The sequence below is a fragment of the Macaca thibetana genome, chromosome 3 (genome assembly GCF_024542745.1).
Source record: "Macaca thibetana thibetana isolate TM-01 chromosome 3, ASM2454274v1, whole genome shotgun sequence".
Lineage (NCBI taxonomy): Eukaryota > Metazoa > Chordata > Mammalia > Primates > Cercopithecidae > Macaca > Macaca thibetana.
In genome coordinates, this window is record NC_065580.1 from 102741472 (window position 1) to 102754354 (window position 12883).

At 45.7% G+C, this 12883-nt stretch overlaps 1 protein-coding gene across 1 annotated transcript in view; it reads right to left on the reverse strand.

Moving 5' to 3' along the window:
• The window catches only part of PDE1C (phosphodiesterase 1C), a 534574-nt gene extending 521957 nt beyond the window's left edge, over positions 1-12617 (reverse strand). Inside the window, exon 1 of the mRNA XM_050784828.1 lies at positions 12505-12617. Within this exon, the coding sequence (XP_050640785.1) occupies positions 12505-12589 (85 nt within the window). The 5' untranslated portion in view covers positions 12590-12617. The remainder of the gene's footprint in view (positions 1-12504) is intronic.
• Positions 12618-12883: the final 266 nt, after the last annotated feature.

Here is a 12883-nt window from a genome sequence, read left to right on the forward strand (position 1 = left end):
TCCTATACTTGCAGGGAGGTTAGTAGGCACTAACTAATATTTGTAAGAGAATGTAGGAAGGAAGGAGTGGTTGATTGAGCTTTCTGCTGAAACACACTCTAAGAAACATTCTACCTCTAATAACTTAATACTCAGTTTCCCTCTTATAAAGTCATAAACCCTCTCACTGGGATGCTAAGAGGAGATGCTAGATGTCCCAAAAGTGCTTTGGATTTTTACCCAAGGCGTGTCCCACAGGTGTAAGAAGGGCACTTTCTCTGACATGTCCCATGCATAGTCAAGCTCTCACATAACCATTGTAGCATCAGATTCAAATCCAGATCTCTCCACTTCCCTGGATAAGTGTGTTCGTTTCCTCATTCGAAAATGAGAAATTAAATGAGCTAGTGCTTACAAAGCCGTTAGAACAGCGTTTGGCATATAGCAAACAGTCAATTACAAAGAAAATAGTAGTATACATGGTGTGTGGAGGGGCTGTGTGTTTGTATATAAAATATATTTGCATATAATTTGTGAGACACCTCTGCCAAAATAGGCCATGCTGTGAAATACTCAGAAAAGTTTCACCTGCCTCATGGGGCATTCAGGATTAGGGAAGCTGATACAAACCCAAAAGAGAGCCTAGGCACTAAGTCAGAGAGACCAAGAGAGCTGACTAATTTAAAATATCCATATATACAATTAACTTTTAAAAGCAGGTACTAGAACAACATGTATGATCCCATTTAAATAGAACTGCAATAGAATATTATGTGGACCAAGGATAGGATATTAACAGAGGTCATCTCTGGATAATGAGGTTTTCTTTCCTGAGTTCCTAAAATGAACATGGATCATTTTTACAGGCAAATAAAATTAATAATGCTATCTTCATTTTGTTAAAAAATGAATTAAGTAATTAGGAAAATTAAGACAGCCTCCAGCCCCCAAGGACCACCTACTGCTCTGGCAGCCTAAAAGTTTGCCTGGTTTGTTTGAAAGAGAGAACTAATACCCAGAAGGCTACAAGAAGGCCCAGATACAAAGGAAGAATGCAGGTCACACAGAAATGGCTAGTTATTATTACTACATAATAGCAAGAACATTCAGCAAACACTCAGCAACTGATTCTCCACAGCATAGCCAGAGTGTGTGTTTATAAACACAAATCTGATCTTGTCCCCTCTCCCTAAAATGGCCAGCTGCCTTCCACTGCTCTTGGAGAAAAAAACAAAACACTCCAGTGGGCCTATAAGGCCTCACATAATCACCTCTCCAGTCTCTTCTTAATGCTCTCACAGCCCTCCATATCCCATCTCCTCCCTCCAGCCATAGGGCCTCTGCACAGGCTGCCTGATCCACCTGGAGGCTCTCCCATCACCTCCCCAACACCCTTCACCAGGGAAGCCAATCCCAACCCCCAGACAGATTAGATACCCCTGCTGGGCATGACCACAGCACCCTGGCCTTGCCATCAGAGGACGAAGCACAGTTATACCAATGTCTGTGGGCCCCACTAGGCTGTCAGCACCATGTCATCAGGGCTGGCTTGTTTGCTCACATAGTATTCCTAGTGCCTAACACAATCACTGCCATAAAGAATGCACTGCATAAAGACGGGCTAAGTGAGTGGTTACAGCCCATGCGCAGACAAGGCACTGCAAAGTACGAGTCCAGAGAAAAGCAAAGGCCAGGTCATGGAAGGCCCATGGGCCCTACCTGGGAATGTGGGCTTGATCCTGCATCCAATGGGAGTCTCCCTCCTGGGTTTTAAACGGAAGGGCAGCAGGATCAAAAAGCCTACGGACTTTAAATACTAATTAGATGAGGTGAGGGTGGGAATCTGCACAGGAAAAGGAATCTACAACGGTTCCCAGGTTTCTAGTTCAAATGCCCAAGCTTTCAAAAATGTAGAAACTGGCCAGGCACAGTGCCTCACACCTGTAATCCCAACACCTTAGAGGCCCAGGCAGGCAGATCACTTGAGGTCAGGGGTTCGAGACCAGCCTGGCTAACATGGTGAAACCCCATCTCCCAGCTACTTGGGCAGCTGAGGCAGGAGAATCACTTGAACCTGGGAGACAGAGGTTGGTGTGAGCCGAGATTATGCCACTACACTCCAGCGTGGGCAACAGAGTGAGACTCTGTCTTAAAAAACAAAATGTAGAAACTGGATTGGAGTCATGGTTCTGAAACCAAGTCACTCCGACTTCCTGCAGTAGCCGTTTCTCCATCTGTGAAATAGAGCTGCTCATAGTTCTCTTTCAGGGGAATTGGTAGCATCAAATGAGCTGATGTTTGGGAATGTTTACCAATAGTAAAGCCTCTCATTATCATCAGCAACATGAGGGCAATGGTTTGCATAATTACCCAAAAAAAAATAGCCTCCTTGAAATAGTCACTAAGACCAGGCTTACAGTCTTACACAACTGGACTAAATTCTGCATCTTTTAAACACTTTTCACTGTTTTAAACAGTTAGCCTCATGAATGACCCAGATGAGAAAGGAAGAAAATGCATCCTGTTGGAAAACTGGGTTTCCGTGGGGCCCAGCAGATGATTGGGATCTAGTCTGACTCAAGTCCTGCTGGCTCCCTCTTTAAGAGATGATGGATTCCTCTCCAATACTAACTGACTCAATACAATTTGAAAAGCTAAAGTAATTTCCAATTGTTAAAGGTGAGTCACCAGATACAGTGGACCTTTCTGAGAAACTGTAAACTAATCACTTTAAAAAAGAAATCCATTCACTTTCCCACTCACTGCTTAAATCCTATTGTGTTCATGTGTGTTCCCTGGGCCCAAAGTCAGAGAAAAACAATGCCAGTTTTCTCTTAGGACCTCTCAGAGAGATGTAACTTCCAAAGGCCTGGAGGGTTCCCATATTTGTGATTACTGGGCAAACATCTAAGCCAGCAGAAACACCTTCAGGTTTGGCATGAACTAGGAAGAAGAAAAGGGAAGGGGAAGGAGTCAATATTTTTATAACCACCTGCAATTGTCATTACTGGGCTAGAACTTTACATATGTCACATCATATGCAGATATTATTATTCCTACTTTACAAAATTAAGAAACAAGACTCAGAAAGTTTAAAAAAAAAAAAGTGGTCAGACGCCAGGCACGGTGGCTCATGCCTGTAATCCCAACACTTTGGGAGGGCAAAGCAGAAGGATTGCTTGAGCCCACGAGTTGAAGACCAGCCTGAGCAACATAGCGAGGCCCCATCTCTAGAAATAATAAAAATAAGTTAGCTGGGCATGGTGGTGCACACCTGTAGTCCCAGCTACTCAGAAGGCTGAGGCAGGGGGATCGCTTGAGCCCAGGAGGTCAAGGCTGTGGTGAACCTTGATCGTACCATTGCACTCCAGCCTAAGTGACAAAGCAAGACTGTCTCTAAAAACTAACTAAATAAATAAGTGGTCAGCTATTTCATAAATGGTGAACATGACAACTTATCCATTCACATTCTGGTTTGTCCAAAGATAAAGAAGGGATATTCTCTCTACCATATACACTACAAAAGTTTTATTGAGATAATCTCCAAGAGCCAATATGTCTGAGAAATGAAATAATGTAATTCAACAGGTCCAACACAGCAAAACCAAAAAATAAAAATAAAAAATAAGCCAGGAAAGAGCCCTGTAGTTGAACTGCACTGAAACCCTTACTTATTACTTTGACCTTGAGCAAGTCACTTCTCCATCTGTCTAATTTCAACTTGTGAAAACTGAATTAGACTATCTATAATGCTGGTGGTTATAGTCCATGCAAGTCCAGAAGGGGTTTTTTCTCCTTTTCTCCTCCCCAAGCCCATGGAATCATACCTGAGCCACTCTATGAAGTTACCACGAAGAGAGGAAGCACAGCCATTTGGGGAAGCAGAGACAAAGTCAGCAAATCAATTCCTGCAATGTGGTTTCTTCTCAAACTCTGGCAGCAGTACTGTGACCTAATACTCAAGGGCAGAGTCTTGGGTGCTTTGGACCCTTGTCCAGGAGACACTGCCTTCCACCAAGTGAAAACCAACTTCTAGCATTTCTGTGTCTAAGCCTGCCCAGGATCCCCTGGGGAAGGCCTGGTTCTCAGGCCAAGGTTCCAACACACTCCAGTGCCTGTCTGCCAGCAGCACAGGAAGTGCCAACCAGCTCTCCCCAAAGCAGCTGGCACCAATTACCCCGACCCAGCTGGAAGCACCCGGCTTGGCTGAGACAGGCACTCCAGATCCCTGGCCTGGTCGGAAATCCTACCCTAAAATAAAGATAGACTTGCAGCCGTGCCAGAATGCTACATAAGTAGCTGGTGGAGGGTTGGTGGAGGCAGCCAGGGACAGGCAGGTGAGCACCGTCCAGGGAAGCAGCTGTGGGTCTGGGAGTCTTGCCCACACCCTGATTTCAGAGTCCCTCCATCATCACCACCAACAGCTACCAATTAACAGGCACCTAGAGCACACCGGGTTCCTACATTCCTCATCCTCTTGAACCCTCTCAACAACACAACAAAGAAGGAATTGCTATCTCCATTTACTAATGAGGGCCCCAAGGGTCACAGAGGTGAACGATCGTTCCCACAGCCACAGAGATAGGAAGTACCAGAACTGGGTCTAGAGCCCAGGTCTTCTGTATCACTTGCCTTTCCACCTGGCATCCTGGCCTAGGAGAACTAACATTCTAACAAGGGCCTGGCAGCTAGGGACTCGCTGTGCAAAACTATCACAAGTGATGCAGTAAATCCTGAAAGATGCTAACCAGCTGAGGAAACGGGAACATGGATCCATGAAGAACAACCATAAAGTATCAAGAGATCATTACCCAAAGACACAAAAGTGAAGCACACGAAAAATGCCAACATTGAACAACAGAAAGCAGAAGACAAAGTCATCCTTTCAGGTTTTCAAACAACAGTACATATGGCGATTTGATCAAGCAGGACTCAGAGTTGGTTATTATTATTTCCAAGTTAAAAATATTATGAAAATATCTTATAATGGATATAAACTATAAATATATAATAATAAAAACATTTATGTAGAACTTACTTTGTACCAGGTGCTATTCTGAGTGCTTGATATGTACTAACTCCTCTAACACCCTAGGAGGTAGGTAATGTAATTGTCTACATTTAACAGATGAGCACACTGAAATACAATAAGGTTAAGTAACTTGTCCAAAATTACACAGCTAATAAACTGTGAAGCCAAAATTCAACCAAGGCAGTCAAACTCCAGAATCCAACTCTTAATCTCTGCACACACTGCCTCTCAAGTCCAACAAGCATTTATCAAGCAGGATCCATGCTAGATGCTTCTATATCTATTATTAATTTGGTATTCATTCTTACGTTTATTCTTCGTAACAAATCTTGTAGCATGAGTTGAAGTCAAAAAGGTTTCATATCACATCAGAATGGAGTTAGCCCTGCAGGCACTCAGAGACACTTGGAAATCTCCAGCTAGTCCCCATTTCCCACTGGAATTTGATGGTTAGCATATAGGTGAAATAGCTGGAAGGCCCGGGCAGCTACACATGGACTTGCCTTTGGTCCTTTCTTGAGTTTACCTCAGTGGTTATTAAACTTCACTGTAAGTAAGAAAACTGTACAATGCTGTATATACAAAGCATAGTATGCTTACTTCATGAATAATTTCACCTCTGAGTTCTTAACTAGTCTTGTACGCAGTTTGCCTCCTCTTTGCTCTGAACTCTACAAAGCATCCATCACAAATCTCCGGTGTACCTCACTTAGCCATTCCCAGCATCTCATCTACTCTGGGAAGGCCAGGGTCAGGACCCAAAACTCACCTCTTCCAGGAGAGGCAGGAACTGCAGAGATTTCCTTACTTAACCAGTTTGTTTACAGATGGAGAAACTGTGGCCCAGGTTAAGTGACTTACCCAGGATCAAAAAGCAAGTTAGTAAGGGGCTAACCCCATCTCTGCGTCCAGTATGTGTTTTCTACTAGTCTGTGCTTTTCTTCTCCATGGTTCCCCCACCTTTCTACAGTGTCTACTTCAGTGTTATGTTCAGCAAATATTTATTAACCTACCAATAATAATAGTTCACAATTTTGAATGCCCTGACTGTGCCAGGCCCTGTACTAGAAGCTGGAGCTTCATTATGACTTTCATGGGCCCTAGAAACTTTTGCTTTTGTGGGTCCCTTCCTGCACAAAAAATAATAATAATAATAATCATTTAAAACATATTTTAGGATTGCATTGAAATGAAGAATATAATAATGTTAAGTTTTCTTAACTTCTCTATTATTTGTTGAGGTAAGAACACCTAACATGAGATCTACCCTCTAAGCAAATTTTTAGGTGTATGATGTTGTACTGCAGATCTTTAGAGCTTGACTGAAATTCTATGAAGTCAAGTATTTTCTTCAATCTAAAAGTTTATTTTTTCTTTCAATTCTAAAAGAAATTAAAATATTTTCAGAATCCTAAAAATATTGCTGTCTGATCACTAGGCTTACTGTGCCCAGTGGATCAATCAGCCTTACTAGGTGTTCTAGTTGCACTATCTCATTTGATTTCCTACCCTAGTGTGGTAGATACTATTTATTATGTCCATTTTACAGCTTAGGAGTCTTAACATTAGCCATGAAATGCCACCTCTCTAAGATCACAACCAAAGGAAGATGGGGTTCTGGATTTGAACCACAAGTGTCTAACTCCAGAGACTGTTATATTCTGGACTCTACTCAGTGCAATTTACCCATCCTGGTCCCCTCCTCCTGCTGTGTTCCAGGCCGATCCCGAAGCCCAGCTCAGGACTGTCATTCCTTCGTTACTATTCTCCCCACCACTCCCAACTTCCCATGGCCCCAGGTGGACCCTGTCCAGGTCTGTGGAGGCTCAGAAGACATGCCGGGCACACTGTGTGGCTCTGGAAAGTGCATCAGCCTATAGGAGGGCAGCAGGGTGCCCAGTACCCACTTGACATTTACTCTCATCTGGTGTCAGGGGCCAGCACAGTTGTACAGGGCATCCTGGCTGCCCACCCACAGAGTGCAGTCACAAATCCTGGGGATCACATCACTGATTCTCACCCACTCCCAGCCAGCACCAGCTCTACTCACAGTATGATTTCAGGCAAAGGGAAAGGACATTGAACGGACACCTACAGTGTGACAGCCAGGTACTGTGTATGGCCCTTCATTCCCCTGGCCATGGTTCACCCACAAGGAAAGTGTTACTACCTCCATTTATTCAGAGAAGAAAATTGAGGCTGAGAGAAGTTAAATGGCTCACCTGATGGGCTTGATAAATCTGTGTGTGACTCCAAAGCCCAGGGTTTCCCACAGCAAATACAAGCTCTCAGCTGGCCCCCTAAAAGCTTGCACTCTAATTGTTTGCTGACAATGGCAACTCCATTATGAGAGCTCCTCAGGCTAAAGACAGGGCTGCACTCGGTGGAAGTGCAAATGTTGTGAAGTGGCATAAACCGGTTTTAACCAGCATTAACTTTCCCTAATAACAAGAAGCATTTGGAGGGCATTTTAGAGTTAACAGCGCAGTTGTTTCATGCAAACCTTCACTCGATCCTCACCATACTGCCAAAATTTAAGGATCTTACTCCCCATTTTACATGTGAGAAAACTGAGGCTCAGAGATAATGTGATTTGCCCATGGTGCAGAATGGAAGAGGATGAACAGCAGAGCAGAGATCGCAAGCCTCCGTTTGCAGACTCCTCTTCCCACACCCTGCTGCACCTGACTCTGACTCTAAGATACAAGTGAGGGAGAGAAGTAGGTCCATGAGCACTGGGAGGTGGCCATAGAATATTTTACCTGGAATCCTTACTGGGTTCTTTGCTCCCCACGATCACTCCCAACCAGGTGTAAAAGGTCCAAAGTTCTTGTTTCCACCCAGACTGCCTGCTTGTTTAAGCAGGCAGATGGAGGGCAGACAAGACACTTAGCTGAGAGAGCACAGAGACCAGTCTGGGCTCAGAAAGTCCTCAACCATATGCCCCAGAGGAGGCCAGGGGCCTCTGCCTCAGCTGGAGAGTGGGCCACACTCCCAGTGTACGCAGCCAATTCATTCAGGCCTCGGCCACCCACAGAGCCCTGCCTGCCCAGATCCCCTCTGAGAGGAGCATCTATTAGCAAACCTCCTCCCTTCAGTTTGGCCTCCATCCCCTGCTGTCCAAGGGTAAGTCAGGGAACCCCCAACTCCCAGCCCCTTGAGCCTCCGATTGCTGTCTAGGGGCTTCTTGTGTTTCCTCCTCTGGGACAACCCAAGGAGAGAAACACAAAGCAGAAAAGCCAGTGGCCGTTGCTACAGGAAACACATCCCTGTTAGCAACACCTCTTCAGTACAGGCCTAGAATTTTCCACAACACCAATAGGTTCATTTTTGAAGGAAGCAGCTTCTTTGACATTCACTCCGCCAACTTCACATCCCTCTGAGCCTCTGGTTTCACCCACCTCCTTCTGACACCCTGCAGGTCATCACCGAGGCCAGGAGGGAAGTGATGGGCCCTCCCTCAGTCCCATTTTCTCATCTGTAAAATGAACAGGGAGGAGCATCAAAAGAGATCGAGTGGGGCCCACTCAGGTGATTTAAAAGAAAAAATGTGCTTTTGTTTTTGGCAGACATACATCATTTTGAGGGGGAGGTGTTTATTTGTATTTCAGGCAGCCTTCTGGAGAGAGCAAGAATCTGTGAATGACTTAATACAAACCCAAATAGACATCCAAACTCCAGAAGGAAAGTTCTTCTGAAATACAAGGTACTGCACCTACGCACCCCAATCATTCACTTCATATGCAAATGCTCCTTCACAAGTACTACCACACCAGAGTCAATTAACACTTGCACTTCTACATATGGCCTTCAATTATGCTCATCAGAATAATCACTTGCTGCAATCATCATAAGTTCAATGGTTTCCCAGGGATGGAACTCTCAAAGCATCAAGGTGCTTTGAAAGTCACTGCTTGAATGTGGCACGTGTTCAATCTCATAGTCTTGTTTCCCAGACCTCTTGACCACATACCCATTTCATGACCTGAGAAAATTACATAAAGAGGATGGAAAATCATTTGCCCCAGGACAGGGAAGCATGGGACTAAGGGAGTCTAGTGAGGTAGATTAACTAACCTTGTTTCTTCTACCTGATCTTCCTCCAGGGAGCAGCAACCCCACCCTGTCCCACCTGCAGCAATGGTCCCATCTCTTTCTGGTTTTGCTCCAGCCTTGGCTGGTTAAGCAGAGCTAACAAATTCCCAGATCTCTCTTCTGCAGGATGATGGGCTAGTCCCGAGGGTCCAGCAGAAATAAAGTCCACTGTGGGAGGCCACATGATGTATGGGACAAACCCCAGGCTGAGGAGTCAGGGCAGATGTGGTTTGAACCCAACTCTGCCACCTCCTAGCTGTATGTCTTATGGCAAATTATTTCCTCTGGAGTCTTGGGAGTTTCTTCTCCTAAAACAGGGGTCATAACAGCTACCTTTCAGAGCTGTCAAAACATTGCTGATGGGAGTAGAAGCTGGTAAATCTTTTCAGAAGGCAGTTGAGCAATATGTTTTAAAGTTCCTAAAAATGTTAATACTCTTGGACTAAGCAATTAAGCTTCTAGAAGGTTATCTTTAAAAAGTACTCATGGGCTGGGCACAATGGCTCATGCCTGTAATCCCAGCACTTTGGGAGGCCGAGGTGGGTGGATCATGAGGTCAGGAGATCAAGACCATCCTGGCTAACACAGTGAAATCCTGTCTCTACTAAAAATACAAAAAAAATTAGTTGAGCGTGGTGGCAGGTGCCTGTAGTCCCAGCTACTTGGGAGGCTGAGGCAGGAGAATGGTGTGAACCCGGGAGGTGGAGCTTGCAGTGAGCTGAGATCATGCCATTGCACTCCAGCCTGGGCAACAGAGACAGACTCTGTCTCAAAAAAAGTACTCATGGATATACTCATAGATTTAGTTTTTTATCACTGTTTATTATGGTGAAAATTAAAAGTAACCTAAGTAGCCAACATTAGGAAGTTGATTTTTAAAATACTTTATATATAGCATGAAACAAAACTAATAAGGTATTTTTAATAACACATTTTTCAAAAATTATGATTTCACTTTGTAAAAACAATGTACATATTAGAAGTATATACAAGAATTATTAATATTTAGCATTGGATGATAAAATGACAGTTGATTTTCTTTCTTCCTTTTTTATTATTATATTTTCTAAACTTGGCCTAAAATTTCTTAAATGTCTCTCTAGCAACTTACTAATTTCTGTTTTTTAAAATGGTTACGTATGAACATATCACATCGCCCCAAGAATACAAATTCCTTGAACACAGATTCTAAGTCTGATTTATCTTCATAAACTCTCCATGATATTAGCTTAGTGCCTTGAATAATTACAATTACCATTTATTGAATGTTTGCCGTGTGGCAGGCATTGCGCTAAATTGTATCTCTTAATATAGTAAAATTGAATAAATGTGGAAAGGGGGAGGGAAGAAGAATAAGCAGAAAGAAGTGAATGAATAAATTCTCAGCAATCTGAAATAAGTTGGCGGCTATCGCACTTGGAAGTGACCAGCTCATTTTTAGAGTCTCTACTGACCACCAGACCATACCAATCTGCTAGACCATCTCTTCTAACAGAAAGGGAAAATGTCAGGAGGAGGAGGACCACACTATGATCCTGGATTTGAGAAAGCCACACTTTGGAGGATAAGATCTCATAAGGACAACCTGGTATAACTTTTGAGAATTTTCTTACCAGAGTCAAGAAAACCAATTTAACATGACAATGATCTATTAATGAAACACTTTTGACTTTAGCAACCTTTAATTCTTTTCTACAAACACTCCCTTAGCACCCACCAACACCATTTGAGAGAGAAATATACATAAGCAGTCTCACCCTTAAGGAATTTCTCATGCAATGAGGACTACCAACAGGTGCCTAAATAACTGATTCAAGGCAGGGTGTGAGCTCCAACAGAGAACTCCCAGACTGGAGGGGGTGCCAAGGAAGAAATTCTTTCTGATGGGGATGGACAGTGGAAGAGGTGGAAAGTGAGAGCTGGGATCTGAAGCATAGACAAGATTTCTCAATGCTGTGCTGGGGGAATGGCATTCCTGCCTGCGGGAACAGCCTAGGCAAAGGCTCAGAGGGGTGGGATTTGGGTCGTTTGGAGAAGGGCAAGTGTTCAGTCCATGCCCCAGAAACCTTGGGTTACTTCATTAAGAACAAAAGTGGCCCTCAGATGAGCTCCGTTCCTTGGTCTCTTCTTGGCCCTGGTACTTTCCTGATACACATCCAAGCAGACACAGCCCACAGAAAGCAAAATAATCTACCCCCTCGTTTTCAAAGGCTTTGGGGTTCAGTTCAGATTAAGACCACAGTAACTTGAGTACTTCCAAAAGTAGGAATCAGAGTGGCTCCTGCCTCTGTCCTGCTGTTCTCCAGAGGCTGAAGTCCCAAGGAGCAGGCCTCCAGGGCTCTACCTGGGACTTGAGTTCTACTCACCTCCAAGGAAGATGTGGAGGCAATCCCTGACAAGTTGTTTCAAAACAGCCACGGCATGGGGCGGAAGGTATCAAGGACCCACCTCTTCAAATGCTAGGCTTCCAGAGGGTCAACCCTGTGGCCCTGCTGCTCCCTGAGGGCCCCCACAACCCCCTGTGGTCCCCCTCCTGGTGAAGGGTTTTGGAGGAAAGAAAACAGGAGCCACTAGGAGTCCCAAGGGCAGGAGAGGAAAATACCACCTGTAGCTCAGAGACATCACAGCTTTTTCTCCAATACTTTCGGTAGCATGACATATGATCCCCCCTCCCTGCGGCCTCTCTCTCTGAGACTGAATTAGCCTCTTTTTCTGCTTTATTTTTCTGAATCTCTCTGTTCTCTTCTCTCTCTTCATGTGTCCCTTTTCCTTTGTTTCAACTTTTATAGAAACTATTGTTCAATCTCAATCTCTCTCTCTCTCTCTCTGAATTCCCCGGTCTCTGCCTCTCTCAGCCTCTCCTCTCTTGTTTCAGTCGCTGTCTCCACGTCCCTGTCACTCTACTAGTCTGTCTTGACGTCCGTCTCTATCTCTGGGGTCTAGGTGTTTCTATCAGCGACTCCGTGTCTGGATGTTCCTACCGCTCTGTGTGTCTCTATCATGTCCACATCTCCCTGTCGCTTTCTGTCTCCCTCTCTCCGCACTCCTACCTTCATCTCTCCATCGCAGCGTCTCCAGCCCTATTTCCACCCCTCCTGTCCCCCGGCCTGCGTTATTAAAATCAGCCAGGAAGCCGAGCGGTTCGGGGAGGTGTGATGCTGAAAACCAGCTTCCGCGCGACGCCGGGTCGGAGCCCGCAAGGAGTGCGGGGGAGACAGCCCAGGGTGCGGTTTCTGTCCCGACCCAGTCGCCGCTCCCGGGGACTCCCGCCCGGCGAGCACCCTCCGGCCCCAGCCCAACCCCTGAGCTCCCCCTGCCCGCTTAGAAAGGAGCTCTGGCCGCCACCAGAGAGGGCGTTTGTCCGAGCCAGGAGTCAGAGAGGGGTGGAAAGTTCTCACCGATGGTGAAGCTGTAGCCATCGATGCTGAAAGTGGCGCTCCGGCATTTTTTGAAGCCCTCCTTCCTGTTGCTGGCGTCCGTCATGGCTCGGCCGGCCGGGCAGGGACCTCGCAGCTCAACCAGCGGCGTCCGCGGTCCCCTCCTCCACCACGGCGGAGCCCGGCGGCGAATCCTGCCCCGGCCGCGCCGCGCTGTCACCCTCAGCCCCGCTGCGCTCTGGCAGCTGAGTGCCTGGAGACAAGCGCGGGGACCCAACGTCAACAGCTAAAGGGCTAGGAACTCGGCAGAGGCAGGAGCCGTCGCGACTGTCCCATCTCCAAGCTCCAGAGGCGGCAAGAGGAGTGTCAGGAAGGGAGGACGCGCGCCCGAGCGCGTGGA